At 37.6% G+C, this 19,425-nt stretch overlaps 1 protein-coding gene across 1 annotated transcript in view; it reads right to left on the bottom strand.

The window, feature by feature from the left end:
• Positions 1–241: 241 nt before the first annotated feature.
• GRM5 (glutamate metabotropic receptor 5) overlaps positions 242–19,425 on the bottom strand; it is a 226,464-nt gene continuing 207,280 nt past the window's right edge. The window contains exon 7 of the mRNA XM_036743916.1: positions 242–1,422. Coding sequence (XP_036599811.1) covers positions 597–1,422 — 826 coding nt within the window. The 3' untranslated portion in view covers positions 242–596. The remainder of the gene's footprint in view (positions 1,423–19,425) is intronic.

Here is a 19,425-nt window from a genome sequence, read left to right as displayed (position 1 = left end):
AGAGAGTAGGTAGAGAGGAGAGAGTAGAGAGGAGAGAGAGAGAGAGAGAGAGAGAGAGAGAGAGAGAGAGAGAGAGAGAGAGAGAGAGGGAGAGAGGAGGAAGCCTGACATTTTGGTCCCAGATTTTTGAGTCTGTTAGAAAATGTACATTCATATTTGTTCTTCTACTCTTGATAAAAGATCACTTCTGGGATAAGAATCAAAGTAAACAAACAAAACTTTTTTTTTTTTTACAGTAGCTTACAATCTATTCTTTTTCACATACTATACACAGAGTTCATTGCTACCCTAAAGCAAAGCACTTGGTATGTAACTATTATAATAGACTCTTTATCAGCCTTCAGAAGTAGAAGCAGTGTTTCTTAAAAGCCCATGTTTTCTAAGGCCACTGGAAGAAAATCTGCCACTAGATTTTTTTTAATAGCACAAAAATCTGATGTTTCCATTACTGATATAATGTCTGCCTTCCACCTCAGTTCTTAATCAGGTGACCAATGCCTGTCACTGCCTCTGTGCAAACACTAGAGATTTTGAAGGCTTGCTTCTGTCTCTGCCTGATCATCATCATCAGGATCCAGTGTGGTCTCAAATTACATTCACAAAGAAGAAGAGCTCTGAGTGTAATCTCTTATGATAAGTGTGTCATATTTTGGAGATGATGGGATACAGAGAGCTGATTCGGACACTGGGGAGTTAGGAGAAGTGCTCCCCGAATCCACTGAGTCTCTAAAAGGGGAAGGAGGAGTTAAAGCCACCAATTCCTCCAGATCTTGCTTGACTACAGCTGATGTCTCAGGTGCATTCTCTTTTCCAGCACCTCCTCCTGGAGGGGTTTTACTAGATGACTGTGCCCCACCATTTACCTCAATGGAAGGGAGAGGTTGTATTTCAGCGAAAGTGGTCATGGTTGTAGGAAGCTGCATCTCTTTAGGGATCAGGTAGGAAGAGCAAAGAGGGGCGGCCACCATAGTGCCTGGGGAAGCTGTTGACAACATCATGGAGTTCAACTCACTGATGTTGGCTGTGAAGCGGGTCACCACGCTGCTGATCTGCTCCATCAGGGAACCCTGGGAGGAGCTGCTCCGCTGGGCGTGTTCTGAGTGTAAGGATGGGATGTCATCGTCTGTGCGACTCACAGACCCTGCTCGCTGGCTCACCGTGCTGACTGGAGAAGGAGTCTGTGGCCTATACTGGGCGGGGTAGTGTTCTTCTACTTCTGAAACATCATACAGCATCTTGGTGCTAGACTCTGGGAATGTGGTACTGCCCAATCTGCTGTCTGTGCTTTTGGAGAAGGGCTTGATGACAGCTGTTTGGTTGGGGTTCTCTTTTTTGTTGATGTGGACGGACAATCTCTGCCAGAGGTGCTGCCCACGGCTGCTCTTCTCGTTCTGAGCCCATGTGACCGACTTACCATTAGAGCTATGAATGAAAACAAACAAATCACAGGCTATTAGAGCTAGAAGAGACTTTAGCAATTATCTAGCCCAACCTCCTTATTTTAAAGATGAGAAAAATGAGGCTCTGAGAGAAGCCACCTGCCTGAGTCGGTGACAGACTCCATACTAAGATACATAACCTGATTACCAATCCTGTAGTCTTTCAACTATGGTATGTTGCCTTGGTGAGACTTGTCTCAATTGGGTGTTTAAAGGAAGATGAGCACATCAATATTCTTTTATTCATTCTACCCCACCCCTTGTCATCCATGGTGCATGTTTAAGGGAAGATGAATGGGAGGCGTATTTCATATCTATATAGAAAATAGAATATTCTCCACACCATGAAAAGGAACAATGCAAGTCTATAATTGAGGACAAGTTATTTCACTTTGCACAGAAAGATGACGACTGAGTCACATTATCATTACTTACCATCAACATATTAAAATTGCATATTAATAACAGCAAAAGCATAAGTAAACAATTTTGTAATAGCTCCTTATCTACCTCTGTGGGAGAGGATATTGGAGAATTGTCAACATACATATACTAGGGAGATGTATGTACTGGGGCACACAGTATTATACACTTATATGTGTATGTTTATATGTGTATATATGTAACATGATTTATGCATATAGACCAAAATCATACTAACAAAGAGAGTTGATGGAGGGGGTGGAAATGATCAGAAAATAGATGAATGATTCTGTTTGGAAATATTCTGAAAACTAGTAGGTTATATTCACAGGAGTTCTTCTCTTATGTTCTGGCAATACTGCATGAACCTATACTTGTTGCTTATTTTATACTGTGATAGGTAACCACATCAAGAATGTATTTATATATATGTGCATACATGTATGCATGAATGTATGCAGGTATTTATACCATCTATTTGTGCTTTTGTTTTAACTTTTTATTAGACCTATGATTTCAATGGTGTAGAGAATTTCCAGGTAAAGAAATTCTCTCTAGCAATGCAGATGAATACCTGCTTTATAACTTACAGACCTAGAGCCTTTCTTGAAGCACTTGAGAAGTAAAGTGACTTGCCCAGGGTCATACACATGGTATATGTTAAAGGTTGGAGTTGAATCCAAGTTATCAGGACCCTAAGGGTACTTAAAGCCTTCCAGGAGTTTCCTAGACCAATGAAATCACACACATATACATATAAATGCATATATGTATATGTATACATATGAAAGGCAACATGGTATAGCAGTTGCCCACATACACATATATTCTGAAGAATAGCATACATATTTAAACAATTATGGCTTCACAGAATGCCTCATAAACATGACTTATTTGGGTGTTTTATTCCTATTTTTGGTAAACTCAGGCATTATCAAAAAGGATCTCATCTTCTACTTTTCTTTTTTTTTAAATTTTCCTTCATGATACCCAGTACAATGTTCTGCTTCCAGTGAATATTCTCATAAATGCTCTTAACTGACTTGCAATATTTAGACTTTCTCTCCATTCATGCTTTCCTAGGCAAGTTTTTCATACCTTTTTCTGCCTGACTGAAGCCCCCAGCTGTGGGGAAGAAAGCTAAAGAGGTCAGAGCCTAGATCAAATAGGCTAGACTGTAACCTCACAGCTTCTTTCCTCTTTCTTTCTCAGGGGTCTGATTTGGCTGGCCTCTCTGAGGATACAGTCTTTGCTAGAGAGCCCCAACTCTGGTGCAGAGAGTTAGATGGATTTTCCCAGGGTCCTATAGCTAGCAAATGTTAGAGCTTGAATTAGAATCCAGGTCCTCTGGTGTCCAAACCAATGTTCTTTCCCCTATAATTCATCTTGTGACAAGACTCTCCCTCCTAAACCCATACAACACACAACTGCCAAATGGATATTCTGAAAGCACAGGTTTAACCTCATCATTCCTTTGCTCTAGAAGTGCCTGTGGTTCCTTATTTCCTCTAGGATGAGATATAAACTCTTGTTTGGCATTTAAAGCCCTTCATAATCTGATTCCACTCTAACTTTCAGGTTTATTGAACATTTCTCTCCTCATGCATCCTCTGTTCTGTATACTCAGTAGTTTTTTTTTCCCTTTTCTTTATCTTCGAGCCTTTGTCCCCATAGGCTACCCCCATGCCTGGAATGTATTTCCTATTTATCTCTCTTCCTTAGAATCTTTAAAGACGTAAGTCAGGTGCCATCTACTTTATGAAGTCATTTTGATCTACCCCATTGTAAATTTCATCCCCCATGAAGTTCAATCAGTCATTCAATATTTATTAAGTACCTACTGTGTGCCAGGCACTGTGTTCAGTATTGAAATTACTTTTGAATAATATTTATATACATATATGTATACACACATATATATGCATATATTTTTGGTATACATTTGTATATATATATTATATGCATATATTATCTGGGTTTTTGTTGTTGTTTTTTGAATTTACTTGTTGGTGTACGTGTTATTTCCTTCAAAGAGAATGTAAGTTCCTTAAGGTCATGGGTTATTTTTTTTTTGTTTGTATCCCCAGCAACTAGAATAGCATAAAACACATAGTAGGTACTTTTAATAAATGGTTGTTTAATGAATGAATGACTGGAGGATGTAGTCTGTGACTCTGCCTTCCTACTATTTCTCCACTCAAAGTAATCTAAGACAGCAATAACTGGTGATTATCTCTTTGCGTCCACAGAACTAATACTATGAGGGTGAGGATACCTAGATAATCTTGGGCTAGGTGGAGAATTTAAAGGAAAAGAAAAACAACTTAGAAAACACAAGACCCCCTTTGAAGAAACAGTTCTGACAGTGCTATGCTTGCAACTGAAGTAACTGTTAGATTAGTCTTAGCCGATGGCCGTGGCTTGGAGTCGCGTTGATATTTTGGGTTATGCTGGCCTAGAACTGAGAGATAGATATTATTTTGTCTGATAACTCCATGAAGTCTGGCCTGTCTGCCACTGCTCTGAGTGATCCCTCACTACTGTCGTTAATTTTGCTAACTTTGGGCTGCCTGATCCTTTAGGTTTACTTAATTTGAAAGAGCGCCACCTCTTCATTCTCTGCAACACTGTGCTTCTTGGCCATCCTGCTTTCACTTTTCCAGTATTGTTTTCTATCACATCGATCTGTATATTTCTTCTAGTCCCATTAAGTGGTTTTATCTCACACTAGAAACTATCTAGGGTTCTACCAGGTGACCCACAGAATTCTGAAAATGGCCTGCAACAATTTCCTTCCTTGAAAAGAGAGGTTTCCGGGTATGGGGTGAGTTTGAACTCACAATAATATGGGCAGAATAGGAATAGTAACTAGCAAGAACAACCAGCAGCCTCCTCATTTTTCCAATACAGTTTCAGGATTTTCATTGATTCTGGTCAAGTCATTTTGGACTCTTTCCCTCCATTCCCCATTTCTTTTCCCTTCTTCTCAGCTCCAAGAAAAAAAAAAAGATTATCCAAGATCTACACCTATGTCTATACCTTTTATCTATCTATCTGTCTGTCTGTCTGTCTCTGTCTATCTATCATCTAGTAATTGACCTGCAGTGCTCATTTCTGTTAATGACCCTGAGACTGTACTCCCACCTCTGAGCACACTTCACCATCCCCTGACCACTTTGGGCTTCAGGGAAACAAAAGAACAAGAAGAAATAAGGGGATAGGAAAACAGAAGGAGATTTAGGAAGAGAGACTAAGTGAGGAGGACTGTGACAGTATGGTTTGTCCCAACTCAGAAACAGGGGAAATAGAATTAAACCTAGCAGAAGGAGAAAAGGCCCCTGTCATTTCTTTCTATTCCCCAGAAACGGTTAGCCTATTTGTAGAACATTGCTTTACTGCATATCACCTTCCTCCATTTCAGAATGACTCACTAATTAAATCTGAACAAAGGAAGCTCCATTAAGGTAATGTTATTCAAGTGCCTGCTATTTTAACACTTCAATTTTAAAATTCAAATAATGAAGGTCAGTCATAATGGTATTTTCCATCTTTTAATCCTTTCCTCCCTTACTTTAGGGAACTGTTAGTTATTTACTCGTCTCAAATAAGCTCTCAAGTATGAATTCCCTTTTGTTGTTTTTGCTGTTTTTCATAGTGAAAGAATTTAAAGGTTTCTGTGTATATGAGTGGGGAGATTTATAGCAAAAATTCTACATGATAATTAGGAGATCTAAACTTATATACAGAAAGGAATCTCCCATGGGAAGTCAGTGAACTAGACCAGTAGACACATATACTACCCCTCAATGGGCTATCTAGGAATATGTAACTAATATGCTACTGTTTTTTGCCTTGGTGAGCCTGGACTCCATACAGTGAGGATTATGAGCAGTTTAAAACATTCTTATGTTTCAATATATTTAAGAATAGTAAAGACTTTAATGTAGTTCATTTGTGTTTTCACAAGTGGCAAGGGGACAGGAGCAGCTAAACTGCACAAAGAATCACAGAATCTTAGAATTGGATGCGACCTCACAAGCCATGTAGTGTAACCCAGGCCTGAAGAAGAATTCTTACAACAGGTCATCTAGCTTCTGATTAATGAATTATAGTGGGGGTAAAACTGCCACCTTCCAAGCCAGCTCATTACATTCTTATTCCAGCTCTATATGTTAGGGAAATTCCTGTCCCCCTCTACAGCAGCTAAAATTAACTTTTTTTTTCAACTTAAGATCTTCAAAAATACCTTCTAAAATGATGATTGCTTCTGCTGAAACCTAATTCCTCTTTATTTTCATCTGATCCCTATGTGATGAGGTATTTGGGGGGGCAGTGTGTGGTGCTGGTGAGAGATGGCCTTAATATTCAGACTCTTTGGATGAATATTTCCCAGTCATCTAAGAGATTAGAAATGTTATTACTGAATTATGCATTCCAGGCAGTACATTGTTCACAATAAATATGGACAGTCAACAAGTTCACTTAGTCGTGTGGTCCAGAAATGTTTGCATGTTTGTTTATAGCACTGGGATAGCTGGGAATTTTAAGTACATCCTTAATCACAAGATATGCTTTTAAGCATCTTATGAGCTTATTATTGAATATAAATGATGGAAACATACTTTTTGAACTTTTTATCTATCTTCAAAGACTTGAAATTAAAGGGAAAGTTTTCTTAGCCTTTTAAAAATAGTGTTTACGTAACGTATCACAGAATCAGACACTCTCAGTGTTGGCAGACGTCTTAATCAACTCAAATTTCTATAACACCTACTATGTGTCAGGTACTATGCTAAACACTAGGGGAATAAAAGGTTAAAAGACATGTATTAATCCCTGCCCTCAAGGAGCTTACATTCTATCAGAAGAGGCAATACATAAACATACAAATATATTACCATGTATAAATAGAAATATATATACATACATACATACATACATACATGTATACATTTGACCAGATCTGTGACTTCATTCCTATAAGAAGCTTCCAGGGGTGTGATGGAGCCATCTTGAATCACATCTCAAGAGCCAATTGTTAAGTTTTCCCTTGTTTATTTATGAGCATTTATACCTCAGAAATGATTACAAATCAGGGCTTGATTTGTTGATTGAACTTAATGTGATGAATGAAATGTTAATAATGCTGACTAAATTTAAAAGGGTGTCATGAGTACAGTGCACCCTTTTCTATCCCCTTTCTCCTAGCCAACTGTCAAACATTTACCACTACATTCCCGGGAGCTGTGGTTGAGGAACTTCCTCTTTCAAATTCATCTAAGCATCTTCTGTACAGTTTATAGTCTCATCCAGTTGCTTGAAGCATTTAAGAGGTTAAGTGACTTCCCCAGGGGTCACATAGTCAGTAGTTGTTGACCTACCTCTTCTTAACTTCTAAGGTTGGATTTCTATGCACTATACCACATTTTCTCTCATTAAAAATAAGGGTGAGGATTTCCTTTGATAAGGAAACTCCCTCTATTTATGCAAACTACTACTTTCACTGAAAATTAAGGTCATGTAAAATTGCCTAGAGCTCTGCAAGGTCATGTAACTAAGACTGTGCAATTAGTATGCATCAGAGATGTGGACTTGAACCCACACCTTTCTACCTCCAGATAGCTCTCCATGCACTATTTCATGCTGATTGTTCAAGCAAAATATATTCAAAATAAATACAAGGAAATTATTTGGAGGTTGAATGAGCCTCAGACTGCATCTAGTTCAATTTATAATCCCCAAAACATTTCTTCTATCATATACCTGACAAATGGTCATTCAGATATTGCTTAAAGACCTCTGATATGAGGTAATGCTGTCACCATAGCAAGAATTTCCACTTTTGTATAGTCCTAGTTGTAAGTACTTTCCCTCTTACTTAAAAGAAACCTGGCCTTATTACAGCTTCCACCTATTGTTCTCAGTTCTGTTCTACAGGGACTAAGTTGGAAAAATATTTCCCTTGTAATTTACAGATAGCCTTCCAAAAGCAGCTGTTGTGTTCCCCTAAGTCTTCTCTTCTCAAGACTAAATAAATATCTGTAGTCCCCTTAGGTGATCCTTATATATCATTAACTAGAGGCCCATCACATCCTAGTTGTCTTACTCTGGCTGGCCTCCAACTTATCAGTAATCTTCTGAAATGTGGTATTCAGAATGGAATGCAATACTCTAAATGTGACATGTCTGGGACAGAGTAGAGTCAGACAACCACCTTCCTCATTCTAGACCCTAAGCCAATCTTAATGTAGGCTAAGATATATTAGCTCTCTCTCTCAGCAGTCTCCAAAGGTTGGCATATCACAGCATTTAAATATTTCCACTAGCAAATTTTGTACAAATAAACTGGAAAATCAATCAATAAACAACTATGTGCCAGAAAGTGGGTTAAGCTCTGACTTAATGACTAAAATGATTTAATAATGGATGTTATTACAGCAGAACTGCATCTGGATAAATAGAGTTTTAATGAAATGGCATTAACGTATACTACAAAAACCAGCGCCTGCCCAGCTGAACATAAGACATGAATTGTCTGTTAGCTCCATCACTCCCTTTGTGACCAAAGGCTCTTCGGGAGTCCGTGCTCCCTGAATCATCAAATAGTTTATATTTTTCCTGGACATGGAACCTCTGAGCATTTTAATTAGGAAAATGAAATGAACTGTCTTTTGGGTTGGTTTTCCAGTCCATCAGCTGTCTCCTCAAACCAGGCACTTCAAAGGGCTCCAAATACTACCCAACTGAGAAATTCTCAACCTCTAGGGGTCACCTCCTTTGCCTGGTTGCTGAATGTAACACCTGAGGGCATTGTATCATTTTAGGCTTGCTGCTCCATCAAGTCCTCCACAGACATTTATTGAAAGTACCTGCTCTGTGAAAGGCCCACATGTTGCACACTGGGCTAGGCACTGTACACACTTGGTTAGAAAGAAGTATCCAACACCTGCAAGAGCTTTCAATATCTATTCTCAACTGGACCATAGTCATCATCACCTAATTAATAAGGCTCCCTGCCTCTGGTCACTGCCTTTTCCAATCTAGCATTCATACAACTCTCAAAATAATCTTGAGGCATAGGTATAACCTTATTCCTTTCCTTTATATGAATGTTCAGAGGCTTTCTTTTGCTGCCAACAAATTCTTTAGATTGGAAGTGAAGGCCCTCTACAATCTGGTCTCATCCTGCCTTTCTAGCTTATTTGCAAATTAGTTCTCCGTTCTAAAGAAGGAGGACTATTAGCTGTTTTCTGATCTGTTTCTATTCATTCTCACTGCTCTAAATTCGGGTGTGTCTGATATTGTTCATGTTTAGAATGCATTTTATTCACATCACAATCTCTCAAAATTTTTCTTTTTCTTTTCCCTATGATCATAGAACCTTTCTCCAGATCTCTATAAGCTGACTTTTCCAAATTTTCCTAAAATACCTAGATATCTAGATCTTTACTTTGCCCCTGTCACATTCTACCCTGTGTTATTGAACCATATGCTTAGGCACATTGTGCACCCTCCTCCATTAGACTATAAGACACTCAAGAGCATAGACAGTGCTTTTTCCCACCTTCCCATTCCTAGGTCCAGAGGTAGCCGAGTGGCCTCAAATAATAGCAATAATAATAACTAGCAATTAAATAGCATTTTAAGACTGGTAAAAATGCTTTATATGTGCTTTCTCATTTGATCCTCACAACAACCTGGTAAGATAGGTGCTATTGTTATCTCATTTTACAAACAAGGAAAATTGAGACAGACAGAGGTTATGAGAGTAGCCTAGGGTAATAAAGCTGGTAAATAACTGAGGAAAGATTTTAACTCAGGTTTTCCTGACTCCAAGGCAAATGCTTTATTCCACTGATCCATCTTGCTGCCCTAAAAACCAAGAACTCTGTCCAGGTCCTGCCTCTGACATATCCTGGATGTCACTTAATCTCCTAGTGTTGTAGGCAGTTCTCTAAGATTATAAAGTACAGAGAAAATGCTGAATTACATTTATAGAGAAAATATAGAGAAAACTTTTTGATCTAGGAACTCCCTATGCCATCACATGGATCCAATCCATATTCTGGTGTCTAGAATAAGGCTTCGAATATTCATTTGTTCTTTCCTTTCTTCTTTTGTTTATTTACTTGTTTCTTCATTTAACTATTTTTCTATCTATCCATGTTTAATTTATTTTTTCATTCCTGTCTACTTATTCATTCATATTTTTGTTTGCTTATCTATCTATCTATCTATCACCTGTTGTCTGGATCTGCATTTTCAACAGTATGAAAGTTTCTAGTTTGAGAACCCCTTCCACCAATGAAGATAAGTAATTGTAATTTAGGAACTTAGAAAGTTACCTGGAGGCACTGATGGATTAAGTGCTCTGCCCCTGCTCACACACTTCATGTATTTCAAAGGCATGAGTAAAATTCATGTCTTTCTGATTTCAAGGTTGACCCTCTATTCACTAGAAATGCTTTTCTCTAACCTATTCTCATAGTAAATGCTAAATAAATGTCTTTTTAATCCATCTATCCATCCATCCACCCATCCATTCATCCATCCATCCATCTATCCATAGCAGGCACTTATAAAAAATAAAAATCTTAGACCATTGTAGGGGATAGAAGTTGAAGGAGGACCATGACAGACAGCAGCTGACCCAACATGATTAATCAGGCTGGACTTCACTATCCACTAGTTGGGGAGGCAATGTGATGGTGGGGGAATCAGAAGATTTAGATTTGAATTCCTGCTCTTCCACTTACAATATGTATGGCTGAGCAATCACTCAAGGACATCCTTGGATCCAGTCCTCACTGTACTACAGTTTCCTATCTGTAAAATGAGATAGTTGCACTTGATGACAACTATGGTATCTTCAAGTTCTAAATCTATTATCCTTATGAATTAAAAAACATTATTTTGGGAAAGGGTCCATAGGCTTCACCAGACTACCAATGGGATCCATGGCACAGAAGAGTTCAAGAACTCCTACTCTAGGACATGAGAGAAGGAATTCACCATAGATAATAAGGAAATTGTGAGGTTCAAATGAGATAATATTTATAAAGGGCCTAGAACAGTGCTTGGCACTTATTAATAATAGGCACTTAATAGTAGGTCCTTAATAAATCATTAGTCCTTTTTTATTTTCTTTTTTCCTTGACCTAATGAAGAGAGAAGGAATTCTATAGGTCATAGAGCTAGATTTTGTTTAAAATATATAGGAGTTAGAAATATGGGATGCTGTGTTTAATGAGGGTTAACAAACTATGATGATGTCAATCAGCCCAATTTCAGTTCCTTGAGGATGGGAACTATTTTTCATTTTTGTTTTTATATCATCAGTGCCCAACTCAGCATCTCACATGTGCTTAATAAACACTTACTGAATTGTTGAATTATTCAGAGAATATCACTATTATTAACAGGACATACTATAGCAAAGGTTTCCAAGAAAAGTTCCCAGATAGGCATCAGAAGCTTAGGAGAAGCTTTCTTGTAATATTCCAGAATTCTAGACTGTGGCATGAGGTGTTTAGGCCTGTATCTAGAGCCTAGGTGGAAAATGGAGATTAGGAAAAGAAGGGGATTCAGAAAGATGTTGCATGGGTCTGAAACAACAATGGATAGTTTTGCTATTTCATATGGCCTTCTGGCTGGGGCAGCTTCTATCTAAGCCCATCAGGGCAGGTCCCCTTCAGTTGGTGGTTCTATCTGTGTCTATTATTCCCATTAGTTAGGATGGGGAAGAGAAGCCTTTGCCAGGGATTAAAAGGAGGCAAACTCCTCTCAGATATCTGTTGCTGCCTTCATACTCAGAAAGTACCAAATTGTCATCTCAATGTACAGTGTTTCTGACGATGGCTGATCAGACCAATATGAGTTCAGAAGGCTCTAATATAGGTAGGGCACACATAGTCTGCATGAATATTTGAGTTGGAAATGTCTCTAAGTTTGCACATATCATTTTTCTTTTGAGCTGTCACAATTCTGGTTCACTCATCAAGTATACAGTCTTCTTTGATGTGGGCACACCATGCTGGATGGTAGATATCCCAGATATCAATAGGCAGTTGAACTGTTTCTTCAATTGGAACCTAAGATTGTACTGCCTTGTGAGGTCTATTGAAGGGATTTATGGAACCATTGGCAAATTATTTAAATATTTATGTTTACTTCTATTTCCCCAAAGAGACTCTAAGTTATGTTTTTGTATCCTACACAACCCCCTAATAAAGCCATTTACCTAGGTTAGCACCATGCTTGGCATGTAGTAAGCACTTAATAAGTGCTTTTGTAATTCATTTATTCATGCAGTAGGAACTCAGTGAATACATTTGAATGAATGAATATATGAAATTCTTACTTCCCTAAATAGATTATTGGAATCCTGAGAGTAAAGACTGTTTCTTCTATATCCACCTATTCCTAGCTCATGTAAGACAGCACATAGAGAGTCATTATTAAATGCTTATCAAAGTACTGTGCTGCACATATGAGATACTTAAATTCTAGTTGGCCATATAAGTTGTAGCCAATTATACAAATATACTTCCTTTACTTGTGATTCTACTGCCTCTCATGAACCTAGAGAAGTAATAAGGGGGGAGGGAGTCTTGTTAAAAAGGAGATAAAAATTAATTCACTGACTTTCTAGAATGTAACAGTTCTCCATCAGACAGCATTGCTTACCTGAGCAGATCATTTTTGTCATTGCTTCGTTTTTTATTTGAGCATAGCAAGGTAGTAGAGACTATCTTTTTTTCCAATGCAATGCTGGGGGGGGGGTAGTTGCAGCATTCTTGTTCTTTCTCTTGCCTAGAGGACTCAGAAAGCCATTTTCCTTTAACTTAGAAGTGATTTCATGAAAATTGAAAACTAGTGGACTCAGTTTCCCCTAATAGAATGTAAATACCTTGAGGGCAGGGACTATTTTGCTTTTGTCTTTGTAGCACCTAGCATAGTACCTGGAGGATATAGATGCTTAATGAATGCTTGTTGATTGAGTGAATGAATAAATGAAACAGGAATCAGAGCAATCTAGTCCAAAAGATTCTGAAAAGGGGCCCCCTCTGTACTATCTCTGATCAGTGTCAGTCTTCTAGCCTCTTTTCGAAGACCTACAAAGAAGGTCCACCAAGGCAGCTCATTCCAGGTTAAAACATCTTCTCTTATAAGGAGCCTCAATTTGCCTCAATGTGACTTTTACTCATTTTTCCTAGTTTTTCCCTCTGGAACCCAGCAGAATTCAAATCTCATTTTTACATTAAAGATCTTCATAGCTTGAAAGCAGCTATTATGTCCCAGCTGAGTCTTCTAAGTCAAGGCTAAGCATCCTCATGTCCTACAACTAAAATGAATATGGTATTGCTTCCACTCCTTTCACCAACCTGGTTGACCTCCTCTGGAATTGATATATTTCTTTAAAATCCTTCCTCAAATGTGGGATCCAGAAGATAACACAGTATTCTGGTATTGGTCTGACCCAGGAACAGTATATGAGATTATCCTCTCTCCTTCACTCTGGGCATTCTGCCTTTATTAATTCAACCTATAATTGCAATAGATTTTCCTTTTGTCCCACTTATACTGTTATTTCATATTGAGCTTTACTTGTTAGGCACTGTACAAAGTGCTTAGCCCTTGCCCTCGAGGGTTTACATTCTATTGTAGCTAGCTAACCTCCCAGCAAAGATTCTTGCTCATGAGTACTAGTTTTGGAAAGCCATGATTATTAGGAAGTTTTTCCTTTTACCATGCTTAACTATGCAACTTTGTCCCCTGCTGTTCCGAGCTCTGGCTTGGGACTAAACAAAATAAGTATAATACCTCGGCCGAATGATAGCTCTTCAAGGGGATAAAGTCAGGAGTGGGGCTGGAGCCAAATCTCTCAAGAGCTCGTTGTTATATTTTCTGTGTGTGCATTCATACCTCAGAAATTGGCAAACACTACAAATCAGGGCTTGATTTATTGATTTGTTCATTTCCTATACTTAAGAAAGAGATGGAGAAAATAATAATGCAGATTACGTTTCAAAGTATGTCCTCTGTACATTTTTTTTTCTCCAGAGGGCTTGTCATTAAACATTTACCAGTATATCCCTGTTCTGAGTACCTTTTCTCTTGCTGGTTCACCTTGTTTCTTTCTCTCATCATTACAAAATACCTATATTGTCATTTATATAGCATGTAACATTCAATGTGCCGCTTGAGTCTCAAAATAACCCTTTGAGATAGTTATTGCAGGTATAATAATCATCATTTTCCAGGTGAGGAATGAGTCTCAGAGAGATTAAATTAGTATGGAATGAGGAACCATCAGAGATATGTTTTGAACCCTGATCTTTCTGGTGCTAAGTTTGACTCTCTGTTATGTCAAACTGGCTGCCTGTTTTTAATTTAGCATTACCTTACCAAAGAAATTTACTCATGAAATTTATGCTGCTCTTGGCAAACTAAATTAAGGGAATTTGGAAAGCAGTTTTTATTTGTGTCATTTAATGAAGCCAGTAATTTAAATTCTAAATCAGAGAAACATTAGCCTCACTTCCAGTTTTTGATAGCCTCATAAAATACTCCTTTGCATAACTGATTGTAGTGCAGAGCCTTTGAAAGATTCTTTTAGATCAACTTGGGATTTATCATTTCTTTCCTTCTCTGTGGTATTTCTAGAAAATTAATCTGAAAGCAGTACAAAATGTACAAAAGACAGCTTACTTTATTACTTGATTATATGCCATTTTTCAAGCCAAATAATCACAGAGTTGTTTGTAAACTTCCTAGGCAGAGATTCAAATATTGGGAACAGGCATTGTTCTTGATAAAGGCCATTGGGAATTACCTTCCTGGATCTGATGGCAGCATTGGCTCATTATGAATAGTTCTCTGAGCCCCAAGAATGCAGTCACCTATAAATTAGAACATTGGAGCACTACACTGTTTTATGTGGGAAGATGAACACTTTTTTTTTCAATTAAAGAAAAAAACAATCCCTGCCTTCAAGGTACTTATATTCTAGTGGGGGAAACTGAGTTCACTTGTCAGTAATTTCCATTAAATCATTGCCAAATCAAAAGACATGGCTTTCTGAGTCTTCTAGGCAAGAGAAAGAACAGTTAAGAATGCTGTGACCAGCCCCATTTCCAACATGGTATTAGAAAAACATAGTTTTTACTACCTTGCTCTGCTCAGATTGAAAACTGAGCAGTGACAAAAATGACTTCTCCTATAGGGGGAGTTAAAAGTACAGAAAATTCGATTATAGTCATGGATGGACAGGGGTAAGGACATCAAAGTATATTTTGTTTAAAAAAATGTCCTAGATGTTTAATTCCTTCTCCCACTGCCCTTCCTTGAGTCTTTATTTTATGACTTGTGGCCTTTCTTAGTCATGTACTTTCCTGTGCTATAACAGTAGCACTGAGGAGGCAGTGTATTGGAATAATCGAGATACTTTTATGATTATGACTCCTCTCTTCTTTTAGGGGATGTGATTTCAGGGCAGTCTTGTCTTGTTAGTGATCCATACATTGAATGCTTTGGTGAATCTTTATCCCAATGACTGGCTACTATTGCCATCTTCCCTCACTGAACTTTTATAACCCTTATTACTTGAAACAAACTAATGCCCTCGGGAATGAAGGATGAACACAACAAACGTTGTATCCAAGGAGCTCAGTCTACTTGAGGCCAGCCATGTATGCATATATGCATATATGCATAAAAAGTTAATGAATAATGCCAGACCATATAAAAGTATGGTACAATTCTAATTGTTTCATTTACATGGAAATAGTAGAGAAGAAAAAAACCACTAGATTTGGAATCAAAATAACTAGATTCAGTTCCTCTCCTTCCTATCTATTGTGTTGTGACATTGTACACCTTGTTATAAAACCACTACGAGTGGCCTCAGATAAGTCACTTGAGTTTTTGAATCTCAGTTTCTTAATCTGTAAAGTAGGGATAATAAATGTAGTATTTGACTCACATATGTCATTGTAAAGAAAGCAATTTTTAACTCTTAAGGTGCTATAGAAATGTGAGTGGTTACCACCACTACCATCACCCATCTTACTCCTCTTCCTGTACATGAGTCTTTTCTCTTCAACAGCTCTAAGGACACCTTCATGGTATAGATGATCGTATTTTACCTATATTCTCCATAGTTCATAGGACAGTGCTATTCCACAGGATATCAAAGCTTTGAAATGACCCCAGTAATAGATTAGTTAGTACAATCTCTTTGTTGAACAGATGCAGAAAAAGGCCCACAGAAAGGGGAATGACTTTCCTAAGGTCACAGAACTGGTAAGTCCTTAGTAAAAGCTTTTTAATTGACTGGTCAAACTATTCTTTGGAGTTTTAAGGATATAAAATACATATACTCCTGAATGTTACAAAAGGGTAGGCTTAGTTTTTCACTCAGATTATCTGCAATGACAGTCTTTCATGAGATAAGTATCAAATATTTTGTATGCTGAGCCCCAATTAATGTAACTAACAAGATATTCTTTGCCCTGGTATTTTTAACAGGAAAAAATGTCACTTTGATTGAGTTATAGAATCAATCAGTCAAATCTCTAAATTAGGCATGAACAGATCCCAGAAACCTCTAGAGATTCAATCAATCAGAGACATTAATTAGGTATGAACGGCCTACTTAATCAAGTTGGCAAGGAGCAAAGAGTCATTGGATAAAGTCATATGATGAAATGTTTTGGGGAAAATTGAAAGAATAAGACAGCTCTGTGCCTAGATGCTAACAGGACCATTCCATCAAGTGCCCTGGGAATCAAGTTCTGTAAGCACTTTAAGAATGCAGGTCTTTTGGGTCTGTATTAAAATTCAGGGTGTGGAGGTGAGGATATTGAATGCAGAAGCAGAAATCACATCCTTCTCCCTCTTCACTGGCATGCCAATGAGACAAGACTGGTAACAGTTCATCCAGCTAGGACCTAAAAGAGGACCAACTAGATAGGTAGAAGAAAGGCAGCTTCAGATATCTTGCCATCTGGGGCAGACAGAAGTAAAACTTTAGTTCTCCGCAAGAGCCTTGATCCTTTTGTGCTAGTAGAGAGCACACACATTTCAGGAGGACTTTATGAGGACTAAAAGAAGGGAGAAAAGGGCTTTTATTCAACCAGAACCTTTTTCTGCATGCACTTTTAAAGCTTGATTTCATATTTCCATGTACTCTGTATGTTCTTGTGGAAGACTGTGTCCGAGATTATTAGGGAGAATATTGTGCATTAAATAGTAAATAGTGCCAGCTAAAAACTAATTAACTCTCACTGGCTAATTGATATGAACTAAATAAGCAATTACAACCACACCAGTTGGGGGGAGAGTGGTTCCTGAGTGATAATACAAAAGAAAAGACACTCCAATTCTTCTAAGTTACCCCTTGGACTTATGAGAAAAGGAATCAGACACCCTCTGGGAACCCACCCTCTGGCTGCCCACTTGATAATGTGAGGGAGTGCCACACTAGAATGCTAGAAATGATCTAACCTTGAGGCCATTTGGACAGTGGTGCATTGAAATTATCAATTCACCATTATTCAGTCCATTAGCCTTAATTACTTATTAAACAATTTATATTATTCTATTGCATAATTTGTCACCTTCCCTTTCATATTATAGAATCCAGACTCAGTACTGTATGAATTGTTGACTAACAGATTCCCTTCTTCATCCCTTTCCATAGCTAGGGGAAATTAAGCTCTTTGAAGACAGGGACTATGTAATATTTTGTCTTCTTATTCCATGCACCCACCATATTGCTTTACAAAAATTCTTCTCCAGGATCTGTTCCAGCTTCTTTTAACATGCCTCAGAAACCTGTTTATTGTAAAGCTTGTTCCAGACCTGGAACTCATGCATCAGAAGTGTTCCCTGCCCCTTGGCATGAGGCAGTGTCTTTTAGTGCTCTTTGGAGTCAGAAAGACTTGGCCTGTGTCTGAGTCTTGCCTCTAATATCCATTAACTCTCTCATTTAACTTCTCATCTTCACTATAATGGTGGTGATATTTGTCCTCCCAACCTCATGGAGATTTTGGGAGATCAGCAACTGGTAAACTTTGCATAAGCTATGGATAATGATCATAAAATAATGAAATATATTTCTGTATGGACAGGGAAAATATATTGCCTTTAGTCATTTCATAGGATGACCAAGAAGCCATTAACAAGAATTCCAGCATTCTGAGATACACCGACACTACACCAAAAGCAAAGAATAATGTTGTATGATCAATGGGAATGCTATGCCTTCTATAATAACTGGATATAATTCATTCAACAAGCATGTGCTAAGCACCTGATAGGTATGGAAGGGGTAGGAAATAATTTATTAAGCACCTACTAAGTGAAAGATACTGTGCTAAGTGCTTTATAAATATTATCTCATTCGGTCCTCACAACAACTCCATGAAATAGGTGCTATTAGGGGAAGGAGGAAGGGAATAAACATTTATATAGCACCTACTGTGTGCCAGGAACTGTGCTAAACACTTTCTACAATTCAAATGTGCTAAAATGCCCCAGTGGTATAAGGAACACATCATTATCAATTTGGTAATTACTGAACAAGACACAGTAACATTTGTACTGCCTTTATTGGTTATCTTAAAGACTTTGACTAGGTTTTGAACTTACGGTTTATTTATACAACTGGAGCACTTTGGCACATTGTTTTTGCTTAATAGCAAACATACACACACACACATATATGTATTTCCTTGTCTTTATAGATTTTTATTTTAGTGATATAAATGTGAATGTGGCATGAAGTACATAAATATGTAATTGGCTGATATTTGGAGTTATTAGTGTTCTCATATTTTATTAGTAGATAAGTGATATCTTCTGTTAAGAAAGTTGGCATCAGGCTTGTACTGGAGAGGAATCTGAATCTGGTTAAATTATTTTGGATTCATGGGTTATGTTAAAGCATATGAGTAAAAAAATATGGCTCTGCAACTTTCCAGTTTTGAAAAAAGTGAGCTTGATTTTGTATTTCATTATGTTAAGGATACACAACTATTTGTTCCGCACTTGAACCAACTTGTGTTTTCATTGTTTTATACTTCTTGTGGCCATAGAGATGACCAGATATTTTCTTCATTCTCCTTTGGGTGTCCTCCCTCCCTTCCGGTTTCTTTTCTCCTTAAACCCTTTTGGTAAGTCTTTGATTGATAACTGAACTATTTATTTTATTTTTTGTACTGATTTGACTTTTTGCTATCAACTTGAATTTTGGCTTTTGCATTTAATTAGTGATTAAAGAAATCTAGAATTTCTAATACAATCTTGACTTCTGGATCTCTCCTTTCATGCCACTTTTTATTGCTTTTAATTGGGTTTTTAAGTTTTCTAATTGCACATAACAGCTCCATATTGACATATTTGTCTAATGCTATTGTTCTTAACCTTTTCTGTATTGTATTACTTGGAACTAAGAGTACTATTGACAGAAAGTAATATAAAGTCTTTGCACATAATGGGTAAGAGCTGTTTCAAGTTTTGATATGATAAAGTGTTGACACATAAGGAGATTTTTCATCTC

The sequence above is a fragment of the Trichosurus vulpecula genome, chromosome 2 (assembly GCF_011100635.1).
Source record: "Trichosurus vulpecula isolate mTriVul1 chromosome 2, mTriVul1.pri, whole genome shotgun sequence".
In the NCBI taxonomy this organism is placed as follows: domain Eukaryota; kingdom Metazoa; phylum Chordata; class Mammalia; order Diprotodontia; family Phalangeridae; genus Trichosurus; species Trichosurus vulpecula.
The sequence above is the reverse complement of the archived record's forward strand: the minus strand, read 5'-3'. Positions and strand labels throughout refer to the sequence as shown.